General features: G+C 41.6%; 2 protein-coding genes across 2 annotated transcripts; one reads left to right on the top strand and one right to left on the bottom strand.

The window, feature by feature from the left end:
- Positions 1 to 388: 388 nt before the first annotated feature.
- On the top strand, positions 389 to 5,331 carry LOC136438391 (cytochrome P450 2D6-like). The gene is made up of 7 exons (XM_066433162.1): positions 389 to 879; positions 1,882 to 2,024; positions 2,583 to 2,793; positions 3,213 to 3,508; positions 3,975 to 4,172; positions 4,618 to 4,753; positions 5,153 to 5,331. The coding sequence occupies exons 1-7, from the start codon at positions 498 to 500 to the stop codon at positions 5,329 to 5,331; spliced, it is 1,545 nt and encodes a 514-aa protein (XP_066289259.1). The 5' UTR covers positions 389 to 497.
- Positions 5,332 to 6,261: 930 nt separating this feature from the next.
- On the bottom strand, positions 6,262 to 13,430 carry LOC136437865 (zinc finger protein 62-like). The gene is made up of 2 exons (XM_066432431.1): positions 13,332 to 13,430; positions 6,262 to 11,516 (listed from the first exon to the last, which is right to left on the bottom strand). Exon 2 carries the CDS (start codon positions 11,413 to 11,415, stop codon positions 7,855 to 7,857), a length of 3,561 nt encoding a protein of 1,186 aa, XP_066288528.1. The 5' UTR covers positions 11,416 to 11,516; positions 13,332 to 13,430; the 3' UTR covers positions 6,262 to 7,854.
- Positions 13,431 to 25,143: the final 11,713 nt, after the last annotated feature.

The raw sequence follows: 25,143 nt of genomic DNA, 5'->3' as shown, positions 1-25,143 counted from the left end.
TTAATGTACCTCCAATCTTCTTAATACTCTAGTCTCTACCAGACTCACTATGCCGGCTATAGGGAGAAAATCTGTCAGGCTTTCACTTGCAGGATGGCAGATTGGACCCTCTCTCCCTAGCCGACTCCCTTAGCATACTATTCACTCTACTTAGCCGATTCCACTATTTACCCTGCCATCCGCGGGGCCTGGTAGGGGCTAGTAATACTCCATCTTGTCCTCTTTTTACAGCATCTCAACATCCCTCCCTCTATCTGCTTGGACATCAAAATGTTTCCATTGTCTATATATTATATGGACCCCCCACCAGCTTCTATCGTCTCTTTACAGAGGCCGTCTAGACACACCTAGTCATCACGCCCACTCTCTGTTTAGTACTAAGTAAACGTACCATCCCCTGTTTGGATTAGATGGCGCTGTTCCAGACGTCTGAACTTCTCAGCTAAAGACATCCGGATATCAAGGTCAAACCGTGCGGCCAAGGTCAAGATATAAAGATGGCGGCCAGCTGGATCTCTTCCATGTTGGACTTCCTCAACTCATCATTTTCTCCATTGCAAATTCTTATGATAGTTTTTTGTACTGTTCTCCTGGGTTTCCACGCTTTCTTGGGTCGCAAGAAAAACTTCCCGCCTTCACCGCCGGGTAGTTGGCCCATTGTCGGCCACCTGCCGTTGATTGGGAGTGAAGCGCCGTATCAGAAGCTGACAGAATGGCGGAGACAGTACGGAGACGTCTACAGCATCAGGATGGGGACTTCAGACGTGGTGGTCCTGAACGGGCACCGCGCTATCAAGGAGGCTTTGGTGGACAAGAGGGAGGTTTTTGCCGACAGACCAGACAACTACGTCGTGGATGGTATGTCTGGCTGGGGACAAGGTGAGTTGTGCGAGAGTACTGTAAAATGCGGTGAAAGACAAAGCAAGAATTTCGAAGGTTTCGAGAAGAAATATACTAGCTATACATATTTACCATTCTCGTAAAGTAAAAAAAGGCAAAAGAAGTCCTTTCTTTGTGTCTATGTTTGCCTCTTACAGAATACAGACTTTCGAGTGCCTGAAAGCCTACCAAATCTTTGTCAAAGCGAACACACAAAAAAACTTTCCAGTAGAGTCACCATGCAAACAAAGGGCACTCCGATTACGCTAACCATCCTTGCGTTAACGTCATTTGTAGATTTAAAGAAAAGAATTAAGGTTTTTTTTTCTCTTAGCTATGTTTTTAGTTGTTCCAATGTTTTGGTGACCGTACTGAGGACGAGGTCGTTCGGTACGTGACTTAAATCCTGACTGCGGCCTTGGCACAGAATCTAGGTGGTGACAACGACCCTCGCCTCAGATGAACACAAACAATATGGCACAGTCACTGAGAGAGAGCGGCGCTAGCCCCGGGATGACCCATTCAAAACAAGTGTGGCCGGGTGGGGGCAAGGGAGGGGTGCTTCTCAGTTATGCTATATGGTCACATTTCCGAACCGGGGCCCTGCCGGGCTGTTTTCGAGAGCGAAGAATAAAAGCGTATGTCAAGAAATACTGTAAATGCATTGAAGTTCGAGGGGTTTTATTTCGCGCTAAGGCGTAAATGGAGTGTTCGCGGAGGTTTTAAGTTCGCGGCAGCGCTAGTCACATACTGCTACAGTATTGGATAAAATGTTTGCGGCGGCGAACATTTTTGCATTTACAGTATATACAAATTATGCTCATGATGAATTTGTGTTACGTTTTGTGGGTTTTGTTGTCTTTCATATCATACTTTTCGTTCCCGCAAACTTATTTCCTATTAAGTTTTTTTTTTAACTTTGGTAATTATTGAGCGCTCCAATGTAAGGAAATAAGGGCGAATTCACTCTACCGTCTTCTTTCTTTCCGAACTTTCTTTAAGGTATCGCCACCACCAAGTGGAGCCAGTCCTACAGAGAGAGGAAGCGGTTCGCAACCAGCGCCTTAAAGACGCTCGGGATGAAGGCGGGGAGCGACACTGTCGAGAAAGGCGTCTTGGAAGAAGTGCACTGTCTTCAAGATCGGGCAAGACATTTATGACACACTTTTACTGTACTTTCTTTTATTTTACCTCACTCTACTCTACCCTGCTTTACTCTACTTTACTTTACTCTACTCTACTCTACTCTACTCTACTCTACTCTACTCTACTCTACTCTACTCTACTCTACTCTACTCTACTCTACTCTACTCTGCTTTACTCTACTCTACGTACTCAACTCTACTCTACTCTACTCTACTCTACTCTACTCTACTCTACTCTACTCTACTCTACTCTACTCTACTCTACTCTACTCTACTCTACTCTACTCTACTTTACTTTACTTGTAGTTTCTGTGGTAATGTTGTCTGACCATGACAAAAAGTATAATATAAACGTATCGTCGAACTTCACTTAGATGAAATCAAGATGAATACTTTGGATCCAAAGCAAAAGCAATAGTTTCTTTCAAATATGTGTGCAATGATTGGTGGTGCCTGGTAGCGCATCCAACTTCCAAGGTTCTATGCGTCTTTCTAATTCGTTTTGTTTGTTTGCTTGCTTGTTTGTTTGCTTGTTTGTCATTGTTTCTTTCATCTTAGATATCGCAGAGTAAAGGACAACCTACGTATCTGTCTGGGGACCTGGGCATCGCCACGGCCAACGTCATAGCCTCCATGGTCTTCGGCAGGCGCTTTGAATACGACGACTCGTACTTCCGCGGCCTGACCGACGCCTTGTTGCTAGCCTACATCAAGCTGGGGGAGAGCCAGGCTATCAACGTGTTCCCCATGCTTCGGTTTGTGCCAATCGGTGAGGATTTGTATAATACTATAGTTTCTCTCTTTTTACCTCCATGAAAAATCGAGGTATACTAGTACCTTTTTTTCCCTGCAGTTTGCATGCGTCCGTATGTGTGTGCGTGTCCGGCAAAATATCTTAAAGAACCTCTGGATGGATTGCGATGATATTGTGACCCCGACAGTCAAGATCAACTTCGGGGCTCCTGGTGGCAGACACTGGTACTGCATCAGGATTGCCGTTTTTTTTGTATTTTTAATCCTGGACACGCTTTGGTCTTGTTCTTTTTCTATAAATCTGCAACAACCAGATAAACTTGTCGACATTGCTGATTCTAAATCTCATGCAGATATCACCCCAATATCTATGATAAGGAAAAAAAGTTCTGTGGTAGGTTTCTTTTTTAACTGACCATATGATGGCATTGACAGTGAAAAGGGCAGGATTGGAAGCCCTCGACTGCGGCAGAAAGGTAGACGACTTCATTCGAGAGGAAGTAAGGCGGCATCGCGCAACCGCGCCCCCTGGCGACAAGCCTAGGGATTTCATCGACCTGTGTCTTCAGGAGATCGACAAGAACAAGGCGGAGATGACGTCAGAGGGAATTACCGAGGAGCACATGGTCTTCATGGTTCATGACCTTTTCTTCGCGGGGATTGAGACCATCCATTCCACCCTGCTGTGGGGATTTCTGTACTTGGCCATGCACCAGGACATTCAGGAAAAGGTAGAGCACAACAGACCAACAGGTGTTACTCAAGCAACTGGATAAGTTTATAAACGGTTAGATGTTTCCAGATAGCATCCGCTCTCTTTCGTAAGTAATTGGGCCAATAACAAGAGTAGGTTTAGATTACGTCAGAGACGGGAATACACGTTCCAGATCATATTCTTTTGAAAGGAACCAATAGGTTCGTTTGAAATGAGGGAAACTAACATTCAGAACGTCTGGCATCTTGCTTTCACATCTGCCATTACGTAAATCTTCTTGTTTCAAAATTCGCACAATAAATGTCTTTCAATTATTATCATTATTAAACCTGACTGATTATCAACTTGGTTATCTATTGTAGTTTCATTCTTTGCACTTCGCCTGCGGACACAAGTAAAATTTTGCGCATAAACCGTTCACTGTGATATGAGTTAGATCCATGGCTTTCGGGGTTATAATATGTCTATTCCAATTTGCATAGGTCCATGCCGAGCTCGACAGTGTGATGGGAAAAGACCCCTCCCACGATGTGACCCTCTCCCATCGTCCCCAGCTGCCCTACACCGAGGCTACCCTGATGGAGGTGCAGCGTGTCCGCTATGTCGTCCCGCTCAGCATTCCCCACGCCACCGCCGCTGCCACCACCTTCCGGGGCTTCCAGCTACCCGCAGGAACCACGGTGGGAGAACTACTAAGTATATAATCATAGTTCGATTCAACTGCAGATCCAACACTCTTATTTATCTACTTACTCTCTTAGCACTCTACTATAAACCCAGCTTTTAGGAAATGCAACTTCGTGTTTAGATACTCGGCTACTTCCCAGAAATTAAACATTTGGGAAACATTTTCCTACGAACTTGTGTGTTGGATTTTCAGTTTGATATCATGAACACCTCACAGTCTTCTCCCAAGTAGGTTGAACGTCCATACTTGTGACAAAACTGTTGAACGGGTATGATGAAATATGATTTATTTTGTTATCATGTCAAAGGTGTAACCCAATGTTTTTATATCTAACGTTATTTTCATTTTTACTAATTCCAGCTTTAGTCTCCAGGACTAAGGTTTTCTTCTCCGAATGAAGGAAAATCTAAACTAACATTTGTGGTATTTTTGTCCAGGTTATTGCCAACCTGTGGTCAATCCACATGGATCCGGAATACTGGCCGGATCCGGAACGATTCGACCCGGAAAGGTTCCTGGATGTGGAGGGGAAGGTCATCAACAATCCGGATTCATTCTTACCTTTCTCCGCTGGTAAGAAACATTAAGGAATCAGTAACCAGTTTTGTTCCGATGACCGACACTAACTTTGAAACTGAATTTATGTTACATACTTTATTGGCGCATATGCCATATGGACAACTTTGTTTCCTTTGCAAATTGTTTCTTCTAAGGGCTAGTGTAATTCTGCTAAAGCCTGCATGCTGTCAAGACACGATTTTAGTTGACTCTCTTCAGTTTCTTGTAAAATAATAAATGTAGAAAAAGAACAATTGTTTATGTGCGACATTTTCGACCAGGCTGCAAGTCCCGCAACGCACAGCAAGCAATACTACTTTGATAAACAAATGTATAGAACGTTTGAAAACAAGATCACAAGATGTTTTGTTCTCTTTGTTGTTTTTTTCACATATACATTCCCCACTGTTTCAGGTCGCCGCGTCTGTCTTGGTGGCCAGCTGGCGAAGATGGAGCTATTTCTTCTCTTCGCCTCGTTACTGCGGCACTTCACCTTCAAGCTGCCAGAGGGCGCTGCAGAGCCGTCTACGCTGGGGTGCTTTGGCATCACTATGTCACCACGTCCATTCCAGCTCTGCGTTCGCTCACGTTGACCTGTCTCAACCCATCACGATCTAACAGCATATACATTACGCAGTTGTCAACTTTGTGGTTGGCAACAAAAACGGATGGCATATTCTTACTTCCGCCGTATTTTGGGCGCGGTTGGAGCGTGTTTGTGTTTTAAAACAGTATGTACTCAATAAGTTAAGCGTATACTTATAGATGGTCAATAATTTCTGGTGTGAGAATAGATATTTTACTTATAAAAAAAACACATTTTTGATATATTGAAACCGTAATAAGATATAACGTCAATAAAAGTGTAACTTGAGCTTTAACAGAATAATTTCTTAAAGATATCATGCTGTATTATCTGTAAATGTAAGTTATCACAAAAATAGCTTGTAGTTAATTTACCTGTCAGATAGACAATAACTAATACCAGTCTATTCAATTTTGATAATTATAAAATTTGTATGATTTATATATCAAAATATTTTTATAAATAAGCTCATTGAAGACATGCCGATCACATCATAGCATATCATATTCATTCTGTATACATAAAATAATAACATAAGATACCAGTCTATTTAATTTTGAGGATTATCAAATTTGTATGATTTATAAATCAAAGTAGTTTGATACATCTGCATATCGAACGAGATGTCAGTTATATCATAGCATATCATATTTTGTATATATCAAATAATAAGGATATAAGAATACGTTATTTCAGTTCATAGTTCAGGAAGTTAATTTCATCAATATGAAACTATAAGGAAATCAAAATGTATTAAGTAAAATGCTCACTTAATTGGTTGACAAATTCTGTGTCCTCAGGACCATGCGGTTTTACAACTATGTTGTTTGTGAAAGGGGCTTTATCAATGTAATATCAATATAATAGTCTGTATTATCAAGCAGTTTCATATAAATGATACACAACTAGTACTGTAATGATGACATAAACATAATGATAAAAAAACACTGTGTTTATTACATGTAGTTTTCCCATTAGTGACATATTCACTCAACACTACATGTGAGAACTATGTGTAAAGTAAAACATTGTCAGTGTAAAACACTGTACTTATTCAAACCAAGCCACATGTGCTGGTGCATTCTGCTGACATGACACCATTTCAATGTGTGATAAATATCAATCTCATAAATATGAACACTAATTTACTAGATAGTTTTATAGGCTAATACTTGTAACATTGTTAAGGGTATATAAAACTGACAACATTAAGTACAAGTTAGAACCAAGGCAGCTGTAATGTGGACTATTTCATAAGACCTATTTTGAAAAATGCAGAAACATGTCAGACTTAACTGTATTTCTATTCAAGGGAACATCAATTGCAAAAGAAATTACTTATCATGGTGGTCAGTAGCTCAACACCAAAACATCCTACTAGTAAATTAGCATGCACATAGAAACGAGCAAACTGCCACACAGTAACTGTCAAATAATCAATAATCATGTATTCTCACCCCCATTTCATTAGAATAATCTATTGTGTGAAAATAAAAAGTGTACAATATTTCAACTGTAAAATCACGGCAAACCTAGTGTTACTGTATAAAACTAGCACATTCAAGGGGGTGAAATATTTTGTAGCAGGTTCAATAATTTCTTTTCAGCATTCAATAAGCAGGGCAATAAATAGTAATAAATAACTATCTAATACATGTATGAATAAATAACAATAGCAATAAATGGACAGCGTCTTTCTTCGATGTTTGCAGACTTTAGAAGTGATCATAGCAAATTAGGGCCCTAATCTAAATATGCATTCCTCTGTATAAAAAGTAGCAGTATTTTTGTGCCCACTGCCATAATTTTCTAAGGGTACTGACATTCAATCATGATGACATGGATAGCTCTTATAGTGTGAAAATGCACTTTAAACTCTGTTCTGCAAATTGGCCATAGAAAATACAATTAGGTTGTGTGATACTGCACATAATAGCCACATTTCAGAACACACTGAGTTTGCATTACTTTTAATTACTATTTACCATAAATACTAGTGATTTTAAAGTTTCAGGTCAAAATAGCCTACTTCAGGCAGCTGCTGCTCTTATAGGTCACCCATAAGAGTAATATAATTTTTTAGACCTCAAAAACATGGTGTGCTACCCTTTGGATACAAAATTGGATGATTCAAGTTCAAATTTGTTTTGGCATAAAAAAGGTAGATTTAAGACAAATTTGACAAAAATCCCATCCTCACCCTACTATGTGCATAGGCCAAAGGCAGCTCTACTTCTAACATTATCAGAGTAAATACTAAGATATTTATCTTCAAACGAAGACATGCAGTAATGTGCTTCTTTATGCATCATTTCACATTAGTTAGATGTCTGTATAGCAGTCAACCCTGGCAGTGATACGGCAACATTTTTAATAACTTTGAGACAAAGTTATTTCACACATCAAATTTTCTCCATTATATTGACAGATGCATAATATGATACTATTCCATTTACAATTTGTTGATTCAAAACTCAATTATTTTAAAATTAAGGATATCCAACCCTTGTTCTATTTGCAGCATCAGTCCCTACATGTCGTTTTTTAACGCGGCATGCCAGTTGCGCTGCCCGCTGTGCGAGGAGTTGTAGTGCGTGCGCATCAGCCTCCACTCATCGGTGATGTAGTTACACAGGTCACAGACAAACCCACCGTGGGCGTCATGCAGTCTCATGTGCAGTTCTACAGTCTTGCTGTACAGGTGACAGCCGCATATGGGGCAGTCGTGTGCGCCCGCTACGGACTGACGCTTCTTCGGTGGGAGCGTACGCGGGCTGCTGTTTATCATAGAATCACCCCGGCCTGGGTTGGTTACCGTCTGACTGATGTCCGTTGTGTTATCCTCTTCACCTTTCCCAGTGGGGAGTAAGGATGGGAGGTTGATATCCATGACGTTTGTGACGGTTGAGTGTGCTTCCTTCACGTGCTGTTGCAGCTGATTTCCTGGCACCTCCTGTCCGCAGATGGAACACACGGCGCTGGTCTTCTCTCGACAGTTCATCACGTGCGCCCGGAGGAGCACGACCGTCGTGGCGAGGAAGCCGCACTCCGGGCACAGTAGCTTCTCCTTGTGAACGTTCCGGATGTGCGTCCTCATCTCTCGCCATGACGACGTGGAGAACTCACACTTGTCGCAGCTGAACCCGCCCTTGTCGTTGTGGAGCAGCATGTGACGTTCTACGCTTTTGTCCGAGACTTGCTCGCCGCAGATCCCACAGTGTCCCACACTGCCTTGTTGGTCGTCCTCATCAAAGACATCGCTGTCCATGTCTATTTCATTGTCTGACAGTACCGTAACTTCATCAGGTTGACCCGAGGCTGTACCATGAGATGACAAGCTTAAGCCATTGTTAACCGTCCCTTCCCCCTGCAGTGTCGTTTCTCTAGCATTGTTCTCCCCCTTGTTGTCCTCAGCTGTGCAGCTGACCGTGCCCTGTGGCCACCTGACATGCGGCATCTTCATGTGTTTGGTGAGCATGTTGCGGTGCATGCACATCCCACAGAGCGGACACTGGACCTGCAGGTCTTTCTTCTCTGGCATTATGGTCATCAGTCCCTGGTTCACCTGAAGCGACACGTTGGAAGGATTTTGCGACCACTGAGGGTGAGGCTCGTCCAGGTGTTTTCGCAGCGAGGCCGAAGGAATCTTCTTGCTACAGAGGGGGCATTCAATCTCGCCAGTTGCTGCCACATTTGGACCTCCCTGTGAGCTTTGGCTTGGCGCGACAGGAGCTGCAAACGCTCCCTTGGGCCACTGCACATGTGGCATGTCCAGGTGTTTCCTCAGCATCCTCTGGTGCACCTTGATCTGACACAACGGACACTGAATAAAGGGGCTGACCTCTTTGTCTTCACCCTTACCTGGTGAAGAGATGGCTTTGTCTGAGGACAGGACATGTTCGCTGTCCATGTGAGCTATCAGGGCAGACGGCTGTAGCTTTATTCCACACAGTGGACATATTAAATGATCGCTTGGAGTTGGACTTTCTTTCGCGTTCCGACCGGAGTGGCTTTTCTTAAAGTGCGCCTGCATCTTACTCTTGGCCCAGCTGCTGTACGGGCAGTTGGAGCACCTGTACTTCTTCCTGACCCGGTCGTGCCAGTCCACGTGCTTCAGGATCTCCTTCCAGCTGTCGGTGCTGAAGTCGCACCTGGGGCAGGAGAACCCCCCCTCGTCGTTGTGCAGCTGCATGTGCCGCTGCACCGACTTCCTGTACAGCCTGACACCACACACGCAACAGTGTCCCGAAGACGTCAGCTTGTCCTTGTACTTCTCAAAGTCGTCCGCCTCCAAGTCCTGAGTCTCGTCTTCCTCCATGCTCACATCTGCAAGTGAGCTCTCTTCACCTTCCTCCAACACTCTACCATCTCCCTCAGACTCCCTGTCACTGAAGGTACACGAACCGCTTTTAAAATGTTCTACCAGTGTCGTCTCAGACGACGTCTCAAACTCACAGTTCGCACATTTGTAAGCACTGTCATGTTCAGAGGCAAGGTGTGTTTCAACGTCTTCCCAAGTAGCTGTAGAAAAGTCACATTGATCACACTTGAATCCTCCCTCTGCATCGTGAAGCTCTTTATGTCTCTGCAAAGAATGGCTCTTCAACTCTAGATTGCACACCGAGCATGTTTCAGTATCTTCTGTATTGTCTACAATTCTTCCTTCCACATTTTCATCTATGTTTGGCTCTTTCTCTGTGCTGTCTTTTTCTGCAGCACTATGCTGAACCTGATGAGCTGTTTCTTCCATTGCTGTCTGCTCGCCTGTACAAACATGTTTATCTAAAAATGACTCTGACAATGTCTCATGTTCACAAGATGGGCATTTCAGCTTGTGATTTTCTTTGAGGTGATCCTTAATCTCAGGCCAGGACTCTGTTTTGAACTCACACTTATCACAGGAGAAACCCCCTTCACGGTTGTGCAGCTCCTTGTGGATTGTCACATCTTGTCCTTGAAGCTGCTCCCCACATTCTGCACAAATTTCAAATTCCTCGTCTTCAGCAGTTTCTTCCACGACTCCTTCCTGGGATTTGTCCTCTTTCTCAACGTCTTGACAACGACTTACTCTCATGCTACTGTCACTGTTATGTCTTGTACCCCTTGAGTTTAGTCTTTCCTTGTTTCCCTCTCCTTCCTCTTCAGCCACGCACACATCCATGTGCTCAGAAAACACCTCTGTCGACCAGGTCTCGAAGTCGCAGTTCTGACACCTGTGCTTGGGCTTGTGTTTTCTCTGCATGTGCGAGCGCATCTCGTGCCACTGGTCGGTCTCAAAGTCGCAACCGTCGCAAGAAAAGCCGCCTTGATCGTTGTGCAGGTCCATGTGTCTGTCTACAGTTTTCCTGTACAGGCGTGCGTTACATATGGGACAAACTATGGACACTGTCTTCTTCAGTTTGATGCCTGATGACGCCTGCCCAGTCCCTTTAGCTCCTTCATCATCACCGATCCTTGCACTTCCTTCCGAGTCTCCCCAAGACAGATCCAGCCTCTCTGCATCTTCTTCTCCTTCAGACATAGGCTCTTCCTTGATTGTCGTGCCGCCATCTCCTCCGAAGGAGTTTGTTAAAGACGCACCGGAAGACAGCACACTTCTTGCAAACCGTCCCGAAGAGGCAACAGGAGAAGTCGCCTGTCCCCTTCTCTGGGCTGCAGCTGGCCCTGAAGTTTGGGAGAAATGTTCCAAAGACGGTGCGACATACGACACTGCTTCTCTCAGTCTTTCCTGGGATGGTTGCACAGGTGGCACAGACCATCTGACCGGTATGTCGTTGCCAATGGAGACAGCCGACGCCCCTTGAAGCCCTTCCTTCTGAAGCATCAGATGACGCGACCGAAGGGCCTCCGACAATGTGGAGACGCCGCTGTTCCCTGGCTGTCTGGTGGTAAAGCTGTTCATAGCAGGGAAGCAGTTCACGGGTCCGTGTGCCAGCATTGTCTGTTGGTGCTCAGTCTTGATGTGGACGATCACGTCAGCCTTCCCGGTAGAGACGGCAAAATGACACAGCCTGCACTTGTACAGGCACAGCACCTCAATGAGGTCATCGAAGCTGTTCTCCGACAAGGCCGCGGCCAAGTGCATCTCCATATTTGGGAGCAGGTGTTCCGTTGGGGCAGATGAGAAGAAGAAACTGACGGCTCAGTTTGGAGGAACGGAGCCTGCTTCTCTCTCCATGACAGCAGCCACACCTGAAATAGACAAAAGCAACATTCTTAGGAAAAGGCTACATATATGTTGCCAATGTTGATTCTGCCCAGTTAAACAGATCCATTGTTCACACAACAATCAGCAACAGCACTGTACACATATATGTGTAGCCTGGTCCTAAACAAACAGCAGGGAATCAGAACAACCTACAAGCAAATCTATAATTTGGTATAAATTCAAAACAGGATTGGAAACATTGTCCATGTTAGGCCTTGGAAAAACAATGTTGTGTTTGCCGTTACCCAACTGACCCTAGCAAAAACCTGCCAACCCTAGACTCTTTTCGGTCGACTGCAAGCAAGATACATGTTAACAGATTAAGGCTTTGAACAGTTGAGATAGGAATGTGTAGTAAACATTGTACATTGTCCAGTTAATTGTACTTGTATTTGTACTTGTACAATGTACATCTTAACAAACACAATATGATTTTGAAAATACCAATGTCCTGATGTGTTCCAGTTTTGCAATGTTAAAAAAATATTTGTTGGACTGCTTTGGCTGAATTCTAGAAAAAAATCAAAAGAAAATCCCTGCCTGCTGACCATAATTCTTTTAATTTCATTAAACCGGAAAAACAATGTTTCTTTTTCTTAGGCCCAACAGGATTTATTTCATGTGGTAAGTGTTGGAATTAAACTCTTGCCTTTCTAGGGTGACACAGAATGGTTAAAATGGCTTAGTGAGGTAAAATGTTGTATCACATACACTGAATGCAAGGAGAAACATAACCTTATGTTTATGAACAAAGCAATAGCAGTACAAAGTATTGATAAGGTTTTCAATACAAAAGTTACTCAAGCAACTGGATAGGTTTTATAATACTGTATTACAAATAACATTATACATACGGACAAGATTGTTTTCACAAGAGACTAATGGAAAAAAAGACTTTATAATTTGTGATACACCTTTAAAATCTTGATACAATCGCCTGCCCGTCCCAATCCCGCCTCAAAACAAAACAATACCGAAGAAAGAACCTCACGCCCTTTAAACGGAACGCTAAACAAGTTATTAACATGACACGGCCCAGTCAAAACAAAACAAAGGCGACGCCCCTCGACAGAACCATTCACGCACGCTACAACAACAATCGCATTTTGAGATCTTGTAAACTTCCACTGAACTACAAAACCATTCTAACGTTTACAAAAACAGCCTAACGTTATTGCCTCAACAAATCAAAATAACCATTACAAAACAAAAATCATGATGTCTTCCCATATTCTTCAAAATTAATCTCGTTTATTTGAAGCCTACTGATTAAATCAAAAAGAAAAACAGTGATTGCAGACTTTTAAACGTGCAGGATATTATTTATAAAGGCCAGAGAAAAAGCTGCGTGCCCGTTTTACCCAGACAGACGGCCCCGCGGCCTTTAATAGAGGCCGAAAAAAGCCCGGAATTTTTCAGGGGGCCCAGCGCAGGGCAATCATCGCAAAAAATATCACAGCAAATTTTTCACGGGTCATTATCTCCCCTCTCTAGTTTACGTACAACGTGCACGACAACCTATACGTTCGAGAGCTTGTGTATATTTTTCTAGAGTGAGAATTTTAGGGAGGTAGAGAGAAAATGAGATTGTTTATCATAAAGAGCCGTGCAGGAAAAGCTAGTCTGGCGACGGGTCAAAAATAAATCGCAGACCCCGAGCGTGCATAATAAATTTCCCCCTGCAAAAATAAACTCGTCTCATTACTTCCCGTAGAAAAACAATCGCCGTTCGTGAGAATAGTTGTCAGAATTTGGGCCCATTGTTGGTTGAAAATTACCCAATTGTCTAGAAAACTCACCTGCGGTTCTGGAAAAGCGAAATTATTGGAGAAATTTTTGGTTGAAATTTTCCAGTCGCTCTCAGGGAGCCCGGCCTCGATCTGGATTGACACTTGGACTGTTCTATTCAGGAGTGGGCCGGGGGAGGGGAGGCTGGGAGTATCCAAGCTTTGGACAAGCCTTTGGCCAAATGTTGGCGCAATTTCAAAATACATTTTTATATGAGTCAACGTTATGACTGCGTCGTGTGTGAGTAAATGTAAGAAAGCAGAACGAATATGGCTGTTTCGGATGTTTAAATATGCGGATCACATATAGCCACCCTGACTTCAAATAAGTGAAAGGCTTTTCTTGCCCCTTTCTGCCCCAATGGGCAAAGCGTGGGTGTATTAAAAATCGAAAGTCCTTGAAGAAAAAATGGAATTAAAAGAAAAGAATGTGGGTAAAACTCAAGGTCTATCAATGAGGCGGATCCAACATTGCTTTTGAATCCTTTTCAAACCTACATATCATAAAGTTCCAGGCGTATTGATGGTAATATCTTTTGTTCAAAAATGATATTTGGGTTACCACCTCAACAATGCCATAATGGAACGAGCCGGCCTTTTTTTTTACGACGCTGGACCTATAAAACTCTGTCGGCAGTAAACCGCACCTATCTTTGGCCGCCAGTAGGGCCAGCGGCTGGCATTTTATAAGTGTTCTTTTTAGTTTTGTTATTCTTTTTTTCGCTTTGGTTTGTTCCACATGTTCCACATGTCAGCCGATATGATAATCAAAAGAACATGCATGCCTTTCTCGATAACAATCATGGTATCTTTATTTCCGTCGCATCTTTTACAATCATGGAGATAATTTAACTTTAAAGGTTAACAGAAATTCCAGGTCCCCTTTCCACTTTGAATTGAACAGTTTTAAGCCGAATCGACCCTCCTTCAGTCCATGAAACGAACCACCCCGGCCCCCGACCAAGGCGGGCCTATGACCTTCTTGACCCCAAATATCTTTCTTCGTTAACCCCTTGCGCTGTACTAAATCAAAACAGACTGCATACATTCTAATATGAATTTCGGGGTGGAAAATCATAACATTTCCGGCATTCGGCTAACGTTATACTGTTGCGTGCCAGACAAACCTTGGACAAACTTAGCAGTCGCGCCAGAAAACGTTGCTATTTTCCACCTCATCATCTGCTTGGAGATAAACGCTTTTTTAAACCTGCTGACTTTAAATTTTTATACTGTGCCGCCAGCTTTTTGTCAAAGTCTGGTATGCATCTGCCATGCAACGAATCAGACTCGCGATCGGTACATTTCTGGTCATTTCTTTGTAAAGTAGGAAGCGTTCCGACTACCCCATCCCCGAAGTGTGAAATGGAATGGCCCCTGAAAGGTCTGCACCTGTCGTCTGGAAATGACGTGTCCCCGTTTCTGTGCCAGTGTCCCAGGCATGAATGTCTAGCTTGCATTCTGGTAGGGTACCAACCGATCACAGTAGGAGGGGATGTGCAACTCAAACTGTAAGTTGTGTAACATATGCCTCTCTCCAGAAAAGAATTGTTTTTAGAGGAGAAAGTCAGTGACATCATTAGTTTCCGAACTCATACTCAAGTACAGTTTTGTAACTTTTGCAAATCTTTCTCTTGACATCCCCTCCATAGTAATGAAATAAACTGTAACACTCGAGGCAAATCACAAATGATCAAATCATTAAAATGACCTGATAGATTTTCATTTGATAAACTTGACCATGGATCTATCAGTAACCATCAACCGGGGAGGTAGGTTTAGAACTTTTACATCCTTAATAAATAACTGTATCAAGAAAAAGGCACTGAAAAGCGATGTGTTCTTATGCTAAGTCTGTAATATCTATCTTTGGCGATAGATTTTCGTAAATAGGTGACCCATATCGATGATATAGAAATATTTCTCTTTTACATTTTCCCTGAACAACAAAATGAGCTTTGCCCCTTTCTTTCAGAACCAATCAGAAGACACGATACGGAGAGAATCTGGGGATAGACATACAAACTTTTTCCCGCCTCTTTTTGACTGCACCTTCGCTCCGGTCGTCTGGAGAGCCCGCTTACGCTGGAGTGTTACAGAACTGGTAGCACTGAGGTGAGAATGTTTCCTTTGTTTAGAACAAAATACCATGTTTTAACCACGTAGTACCTTAAACAAAGTCCTCAGAGAGGTATCCTGTGTATATTGCCATATCCCTTTCTTCACTTTTGAGCTATTTCTTTGAAAATGTCACTGAAACTTCTCTGACGTGACTGCATGCCAGGTTAGTATCGTGCAACGTCACGTCAAGAATGTCCAGGTTTTCTGTCAGAAATTTTCTTTATCTTTCTCGAATTGCATTCGTTTGGTAAAGAAATTGGTAATAATGGTCAGAAGAGCATCATAGTTGACTTTATCTCCGCATTCTTGGGTATTTTCTCTCAGAACGATTTTTTTTACAAAAGCGCGGGAACGATTTTTGTTCAGACATTGGCGTCACCACAACAAGTAAGCTAGATTGTTGAAAAAAGCTGAGGGTTTTTCCACACATTTTCCTCAGCATTATCGGAATATATGTTCTGATGTCTAGTAGTGCTACGTTGAGCTTTATTTGGCTGGGAAAAAATTGAGAAATGTTGTACATACAGCGGCCCCGCGCTCAGAGAATGCGGGAGGCGGTGAGTGGGGCGTCCCGTGTGTAGGCCAGGCGACGCCCGGGGGCTAGCTAAAGTTTAGTAGGTTTATATATAAATACCAAGGAGGTTTAAATATTTTAACCTCCTTGATAAATACTCAGTATTTTTCACAAATTTTCCTCAGTATCATCAGAATATATGTGTTGAAATCTAGTAGTATCATTTTTGATCTTTTTTCATCCATGAAAGAAATCTATATCGCACTGTCGAACCTTGTGTTTTCGGCGAACTTTGTTTAGCCCCCCGCCTGGCTCAAGTTTTGTTTACGGTCCTCTCCAGGCCAGACAGATGGTGGGTCACAGGATCGTGCACACTCCCTCCGCTCCGTTTTTTCCTAGAATGTTTCAACGCTTTCTAATTGTTAACATAACGTTTGCTTATTTCTATTCTACCTTAAACATTTGTAGACATTGATTTGGGGAATTGTAGGGCGCTTGAAAACGCTACATGCTGCAAATACTGACGCCTGTTTCTTTGCTTTACAGCTCAGCAGCGCCACCTGGCTGAAAAGCAACGAGTTGCAGATCAATAAAGACAAGACTGCAAGGTGTCGTTTCCCAGGTTAGCTATTTGCATATCACTTCGTTGCTGTAGTTTTGGGATGAGAGAAACTAACGGTTGGTGTATCACTTTTATTGCTATTCTAACGATATATATACATTTTCCAACCTTCAATCTATATTTGTTACATTGAGATACTTGACGATATTTATTTGGCCTTTAGACTTCAGCTGATTTATAGTCAGTACATAAAGCCTGATAAAGTTTCTGGACTAATTTATTTGTCATTTTTGAACACGCCTTTCTGTATGCTTGGAGGATGCCATTTTGCGATCTCATCACATTTTCATCTGTAACCATCTCCACTTTTGGAAACACTTGTTTTTTTCGTTGTACGTGTTTGATGTTTTTTGCTGCCTTTTAAATGTAGCATCTTGGGAATATAATGATTGACACCTGCGTGAGTTATCTTTATCTTTCTCTTCTCTGTAAGCAACGGGAAGGAAATTATTCTAGCACTTCTTGTGATAAAGAATTGAAGACTGAAATAGTAAACAATGTAACTTGCATTGACAAGATAATGTACGGATCATTTCCATGTGTAGACACGCAAGAAAGACAGTAATTTAGTCAGTTGTCATTTATAAGAAAACTGCAACATAGAATTGGCTTGTGACATCTTTTGTTCACAGCAATATAATGCAGTCATCAGCAGATTCAGTCATCAATGTTGTTGTTGTTGTTGTTGTTGTTGTTGTTGATTTCTTCTAAGTAACGTTTTCCTGAATGTTAAGCATTCACTTCACGGTTCACTTGCCGATGTTCAAGCACTTTTCATTTCGGGATATTGTGACATTGCCTTTTGAAGTTTTCTTGCAGCTATAGGTTCCACTTGAATTGAAGGCCCATCTCAACTTCAGTATTTATTACACTCATCCACTTTGGAATGTTTTTATCCCAAGGGAAATCAATAGATGTTGCCATACATTGTACCATGTACAATTGTCGTACAATAAAGTTCATTTCATGTACTCACAACAGAAGGCATTCAGCACCAAGGACAGGCCCATACCATTAATAAAGCATCCTCTTCTTCTTACTACTGTAGCAGGAGTTGCTTTTAATTTATACCATGCCACAAACTGCTGTTTATAGACCACTTTACTATTACTGTTGCAACATAAGCAACGCAAGGCTTCCAATGAATGAACTAGTCTTTTGCTAGGTCTCTCTATATGTATAGAGTATACTTTACTCTCTCACAGTCTCAGCCATATCCTTCCCATATCTATCCTTCTTCTGCTGATACATAATTTGGTTACCTCTTTCCTTAAAACACATTTCTAGATTTGGCTCATACAAATGGTTCGTCTACCAGGCCTCTTATTCAGTCAATATACTGTGCTTAACATGATGCTAGTGGAAAAGAAACGGACACACTGCAAATGGTTGTAAACGATTTATTCATCTCTCAAAATCCCGGCGTAACATTTCCAAAAATGACAACCATGCATGCAGTTTGAACATCGTGTGTTTGATGATTTTCTTCCAGATGTCGACGAAATAATTCTTATCTTTAGGAGCAACTTGTCATCAGACAACAACCAGAGAGTGTTTGCCGTGCATTTGGCATCGCACGTTTATTTTTCCTGACACTATTGTCTGCTGCTTCCATGACAATCCTAATGCCGCTTATATCCCATCATGCTTAGGACCACATTGAGGTCAAAGGTTACCAGCAATTCACATGCGTTACACTATTACCCATCATTCAATGTAATTATCATGTTTAAGATAGCTGAATAGGATAGAAAGAACATTGAAAAACGCTACAGTTTACAATGATAACATCATGCACGCTGAAAGGAATATTGCACCATGTGATTACAAGGTTCCCCTAAATACTTCAAAATTGTACACACTAACTACCATCTAACCTAGTTTTGTAGAAGAAAATTCATTGATAAGGAGGGCTGGCAGCTTTTCTCATATTTATTGCTTGGCGGTATATGTCGATTAGTTCCTTCGTTTAGATTTTGTTCGAAAGCTCGCGTATAGTCGCTTTCACGTGGGATTAGTACAGACAAGGAGGTGACAAGATGTTCAGTTTGACTCCACACAGCTCTTACATGCACATTTGCCTACGAACCAGCTCTTTCTATGACGTCAAAATGTATCTACCGTACAGTTAGTTTCTACATTGCCTGTAATCCTTCTGGTGGCTATATAATGATAGGCTTGTTGCTAACATTCTCCAGACAAACGTATGCAAAGGTGTTGGTGAGCACACATTATGAAAGACTGACTGCAGGTATACATCACGACCATTGCGACGATCACTGCTCAGCACTACGCTTTGAACAGAGTGCCACGCAGTTATCAAGGCATTCGCACTTGTCCCATCGTTTCTATAACATTACATCGAACCGCTGTCCATGGGCAACAATAGAAACATTTTACTACGCCTAATAGTCGAACTAGCTTCTTATAAGGTAATGACTTATACAGGAGGTTGACAGTATCATTGGTTGGAGTTGCCGGTCAAACTTACTGCAGAATACAAAATCTCACAACAGGTTATGCTCTGCAGTTAGTTCAAATGATTGGAACATCGGGTATAGTTTGTTAGCCTGTGAAGTTAGCCTCTACTCTCTACAGTTGTTATTTCTACAAATACGGCAGACATTCTTTGCTCTTTAGGTACACACACCAACATTGACGCCACTATCTTATTTACAGGTTTATCCATTATCATGTTATACTTACATCTATTGAGGGATGTTGCGTGATGTTCAACACGTGAGGGAGAAATACTACCAGTAGTCGTATGGACGGGAAGGGTGATGCTACTATTTTGAGATAGAATCACGTGATAATCCATTTTAAAACGTTCCTATTTTTTGGTCTTGACATTCAGTCTGTTAAAGCCTCAGTAACATGAGAAACCACAAAACCGGGCAGTTTGGTTTTATTGATCCATTCCAACATTACGTAATTCTATCCCTTGCCATTTGTTGGGTTCATGTAGATATATTTAGGGGAGGCTGCATCAAGCAATGAATGCTAATGCCTTGAAGAGATTGATCCAGCAAGGATGAGAAATTAATCTAAGTTACATGGGGCGTTTTGTCGCATTACATACAGTACGAATGATTTGTCGGTGCAATCTTGTCATTTGTTTCATTCACTAATCTATGGCTATGGTTAGTTTTCTCATGTTTCTAGGGTATAGGTACCTCTATCTACAAGGACAATGTATCATATCCAGTCATTCCATTCTACCCCAAGCCCTTCCATTCCATATGAAACATACGAAGTTCCTTTCATTTCCCCCTATCTATATAAATATCAAGCTATTATTACAGAAGTTGAACAATTGATAAGCCATTTTGAGCTGCTGCAAAGTTCGTTGACACTGTAGGCATTCTTAATCTTCTAAAGTTGTTGCCCAGCATTTTAGAATATAGTAAGCTAGGTGACGTTTAAACGGTCAAACTGTGAACTTGTAGAGTAAGTAATCAAGCAACCTCACTTGTTTGTCATTCTATTCCCGCTAGAAGCGTGGCAACTTATGACGGGCCTCGGGCAGTATCGCGTGAACATCACGTGAATATCACACGCAGCAATGCGCTGTGTGAGCTGGGGTGCATGTCTGCCAACCACGCATGCAATCTACAGTTCCGCGTCACAGAGGAGCATGGCAAGTTCGTCCTTGCTCAGCCTGCCATCCTTGTCAATGTCACAGATTTTCAACAACAGTTCCTTGTTCTCTTCAAGTACTTTGGCGTCCAACTCCTGTGAAAATAGACAACAACACAGCAATCAATCATTCGCATATATGTCAATTTAACTTTACTAAACGTTACCATCAATGTTACAAAAGTCTCATCACTGCTAAAATTGATTTGTAGTTCTAAACATGCACAACTTACATATGCGCAGACTATCTGATAAAGATCTTTTAATCATTATTGATAAACATGTACAGTTATCTATCATCACACGTTTTGTGTCTGAAAAAGATTACTTTATTACAAATACCTGGAACATGTTGACCTGCATTTGTAAGTACAGCCACACACCAGAACTTTACCCCTTATTCTTTAACAGTCGCTGTTTTGCTTGGCCAGTTTCTTATGCAAGTGTTTCACAATGATGTTCTTGGTTTTTTCCAATATGTCCAATCTGTTAGATTCCCATTTTGAAAACTGGGACGAGATTTTTATGGTGCAATTTTCATGTCATGCTTTGATCTAAATGCCTTGTATAATCAAATTTGCATTTTATGACCAGCTGATTAGAAAACATACAATTTCTGTAGTTGAAAAATAATCGTCAGCCTCTTTGATGAATGACTAAGAGGTTTTTATTTTGCTGGGCGTTCATTGCCTCCATTGGACTGGCCTAAAGGTCGATGATGGCAGGTCAGCACTATGAAAAGCATCAGATTATGCCATAAGGTCCTACATATCATACTTTTCAGGGCTTGTCACATTCACTTTGATTTTTGATATACTGTAAGTAGCCAGCTTATCAATAGTATTTGACAAGCTTCCAATTATAAGGTAATCCTATCTTTGATGCCCAAGGCAAAATGTTTTCTTTATGGTGAAGCTACAGTCTTTTGAGGCAAAATCACAAAACTAAGAATGTTGATATGGTGTTCATATTTATGTACACATAGGTATAGTATTAAGTATCATTGCATTGCAATCATCAACGATATCCTACATGTACATAATACATTCCATTTTCTACGTACCCCATTGCTAGTTGTATACCTGACATGCTATGAAGGATGCGCCTAAGTGAAAGAACTGACATTTGCGAAGTCAAAGGCTCCCAGTAAATTAAAGACAGCAGAGCCCTAGGCTTCAGAAAATTTCAATAAAACACCCCTCACTTTACTCTCCACCCCGCCTAATGTGAAAAACGCTTCTGGTTCAAAATGCAATCGATTTTTTTTGTTTGCCTTTGGCAGCTAAGAAACGGATACGGGAAAACGACACAAGACAAGTAGGAATCAAAATAGTTTCTGAAAGAAAGTGGCGGGGTTGGTTATTGAGTTAGTCTGGTGTCCCGTTTTAGTCGTGCCTCCATGCAGGCAACACACACAAACACAGCGATACACAAGCAAAGGAATAAGCGTTAAGGTATTACCTTGTTTGTCAATCGTGCCTTTAATTTCTGGAGCCAACCCAGCAGGCCCTTGGCAAAAAGAAAACGATTCAGTCTTAAAAGGTGTCCAAGGAACCAACAATTCAACTAAATCACTGAAATCAGCTTAGAATTGTCTTCAGAGCGCCAAATGGATAGGGCTATGGTGTAGTTCATTACTGTCGATATAAATCTCTTCTACTGGACAGTGCATGCATTTGTGACAACACCTTGTGCATGCTGTTAGTTTGCTTATCTTGTGACATGTCTCTGTCTCATAACGAGAACGGTCCATACCGCAGCAGACAAAAAGCAGTAAGCTTCTGCAGTGACTGGATCAGAAAAACACACTGGGATACAGCGAGTTCTTCTGATATTGTCTAGATACTGCTATCTATAAAACTATGAATTATGGTAAACGTTGTTTCATATAAAATGCGTCTTTATTTTGCAAGGAGCTGCAGTTGTAGGTAAAGCAACCCATAAGTCAGAGTAAAACCATGGTAACTATTGACTCATCAGAAAGTTTTCATTAAAGATGTAATTTGAAAATCTCCAAAACATTTTTATTTCGTTGTACAGTTGTGCTGTTGACAACAAACAAGGGTTTCAATTTTGCAAGAACTGAATGTCAACTGGTCTGTGCACAGTATGAACCGTAATTCCTATCATTTAACTCTATTTGACATGCAACAGTGATTGAAGTTCTGCTCTTTTCTACATTTCTACAGCTTTGTAAAATGAATAGAGCAGATCCGATGGCATTTCCCACAAGCTATGGCATTTTGGCAGATCGAGGAGGGTGCGATACCTTTATAAAGCCAAGTGAATCATTTCCAAGCCAGTCTGCCTGCTGTGGAATAGGCACCAAACACAATAGATATAAATGGCAAGCCGCGGTAAGTGTTATTATGCAGGGAGGTTGCGAGACAGAGCTTGAGGCGCCATGTCTACGACGACACACTGAGCATGCCACCTAGAGCTTCTCTACGTTTGTTATTGATCCTATGGATCGGGGCTTGGGCGGTGCTACGTAGGAAACAAAGGGCTGGGGTTACCTCAACAGAAAGAGTCTGTGGTAAGTGGGAGGTCTGTTGAAAAGATAAGATACCAAGACAAGTTGTGATACACTCCGGTAGACCAGGACATCGATGGCACACACAAACCCAAGCTCTTAGACACAACACAACCAGCAAAGAGCAACGTAATGAATGGATAGATTTTTTTGACATGACAGTGTTGGCGCCGGAACTGACCGAGAAGTAAAACATGAAAATTTTTCAACTTGTTCTAGCTGCTCTTTGTAGTAGCGTTGTTCTCATCTGATGCTATACATCACAAGACAAAGACATGAGAAAAAAGGAGAAACAAGTTAGACAACGTCTGATGGACCAGTCCCTCCAAGTAATCATTACAATACAAAGTAATGATATCAGCTTGTGCATTATTTAGTACAAAATCATTGTCAAACGGCGGTTGTTGCAAGTGTGATATTATACAACTTTTCTTGTGCTAGTCTGTCAGAATCTTGCACTTTCCCAAAAGGCAGCTTTGAAATCACGTCTTGATGCACAAAAATGTATTAAAGAAATGAGACTGGTCCATGCAGCATAAGTACACGTACAGCATATTGTGTAGTGGATGAGATTGACACAAGTTTCCACAGATTTAACAACTATTGTTAGATCATTCCTCTGGTATGGTGGACCACACAGTATGTAGATTGCTCTAGTATGAGGGGTAGCAGTGTGACGCAAAAGATTGGATTGCAGGTTGATCTAGTGTGTTGCGTAGTAGTGGGGCATAGAAAAGACTGGATTGTTAAGAAAAGTTAGTAAGAAAACATTCAACAACGTGACACGTACGACATAAAAGATAAACAGCAAACAGCGTTAGATAAACATATAACATTAGGAACTTCGAAGACACAAGACGTAAGTACAATGAATAAGACAGACAGCAAGACATGACAAGTAAAGAATCAATAATGTAAAGCATAATTTGTATACACATGTTCATGTTGTAATGACTACGTTGTAACTAACTTATCAATCAAATGCAGTAATCAGACAATTTGGCTTGAATCCACTGGAAATGGAGTTCTCTTAGAACCCTTATCTGGTATTTTGATTAGTGTGTAGTGTTTAAGTTGAAGGTTGGGTATCACATGAATGCTTTGCAATTTATTAGAATTGTAAAAGGCGACATTTGTCTTACATCTAATGTATAAGATCAGGAACGCAACGCTGCGTTGGTCTAACTTGTAAGAAGTGCTTTTCTATTTGCACTTCTGGCTGTAATCGATAGACGGCGCTGCATAAAACTTACGTCTTTTTCGCCGTGCTCCATCAGGTCCTTCAGAAGCCCACACAGTTCACTATCTTCAATAGTGCCGCTCTTGTCCTGCAATAATTCAAGAAAGGCAAATCAGGGATTCAGATTAGACTTCATTATTCCAGCAATAAGTTGGGCAGAAAAAACACAATATTAAAATCGTGTTGAAACAACCGTCCGTTAAAAGAGACGGGGGACGTTACAGGCTCATTACTTTTGTTATATGTCCACAAGATCAAGGGCCGGAAGTGATGAGTCATTCAGCATGAGGAAGGCGGAAGCGACAGATATGCATCACTTTTATTTCTAATGCCAAGATACACTAAGATCCCTTGTTAACATCAGTGATGCTGGTTCCGTGTTGACACTCGACAACACATACCCAGCTATCCCCATTTCAAACAAACACTCTGGACTAGGTTTGTGTAAAGCCTCACCTTGTCATAGTGAGCGAAGATTTTGTCGAACTCTTCGCGGCTCACCCTTGACCCCTATGGAAAAGATACGACATTAGCGTGTAACATTGAGCTGTGTTCGTAAAATGCCTCTGTCGCTTGTTTGTAAGGCTTGGTTGGCTAACTGACACTTGATTCTCCCAACTTTTATGCCTACTACAAAAATTAGGGACTCAGGAAACGTTACAAAACATGATAGCTTTAAGTTAGTGTATTTCTAAAGGAGCTTTGCAGTTGTTTCAATCTATTAGCACTCTTTTGTTTTATTGTGTGTAATCAAATAAGCAGGGAGGGAGGGAATGGATTCTTACCTCGAACTGTTGATAGTGAAAGACATACGAAAAATGGCAAACGTCATTCTCAATTCTGTCACAAGGCTGATTAGAGCCTTAGTAATTTCAATCAATTTTTATTATTTTTACGCAAATAATCGGTATATGATGGATGCACGCACTTATTTTCTTTCTTTTCCCAAGGAACCAGTTGAACTGGACATTTTTCATGCGCCGACAAAAATTAAAATGGCCGCCATGTTTTACTGACGCGTTTAACTGCACAGTTACCATGCGGGCTAACTTAAGTTGCTTGACTACAAAAACGGATGTTATGAACTAAAAGGCAGATCATAGTGCTGTCGTTAGTCACATTTTCCAGGCTTGAAGATGTGCAGAAGCTTACCAT

The sequence above is a fragment of the Branchiostoma lanceolatum genome, chromosome 7 (genome assembly GCF_035083965.1).
Source record: "Branchiostoma lanceolatum isolate klBraLanc5 chromosome 7, klBraLanc5.hap2, whole genome shotgun sequence".
Classification (NCBI taxonomy): Eukaryota; Metazoa; Chordata; class Leptocardii; order Amphioxiformes; family Branchiostomatidae; genus Branchiostoma; species Branchiostoma lanceolatum.
The sequence above is the reverse complement of the archived record's forward strand: the minus strand, read 5'-3'. Positions and strand labels throughout refer to the sequence as shown.

Bases quoted from the DNA above. Each gene is read 5' to 3' on its own strand.
- LOC136438391 (XM_066433162.1), top strand. From the start codon at position 498: ATGGCGGCCAGCTGGATCTCTTCCATGTTGGACTTCCTCAACTCATCA. The intron at 880-1,881 runs GTGAGTTGTGCG...ACTTTCTTTAAG, and splicing joins TATGTCTGGCTGGGGACAAG to GTATCGCCACCACCAAGTGG. The intron at 4,173-4,617 runs GTGGGAGAACTA...ATTTTTGTCCAG, and splicing joins AGCTACCCGCAGGAACCACG to GTTATTGCCAACCTGTGGTC.
- LOC136437865 (XM_066432431.1), bottom strand. From the start codon at position 11,415: ATGGAGATGCACTTGGCCGCGGCCTTGTCGGAGAACAGCTTCGATGAC.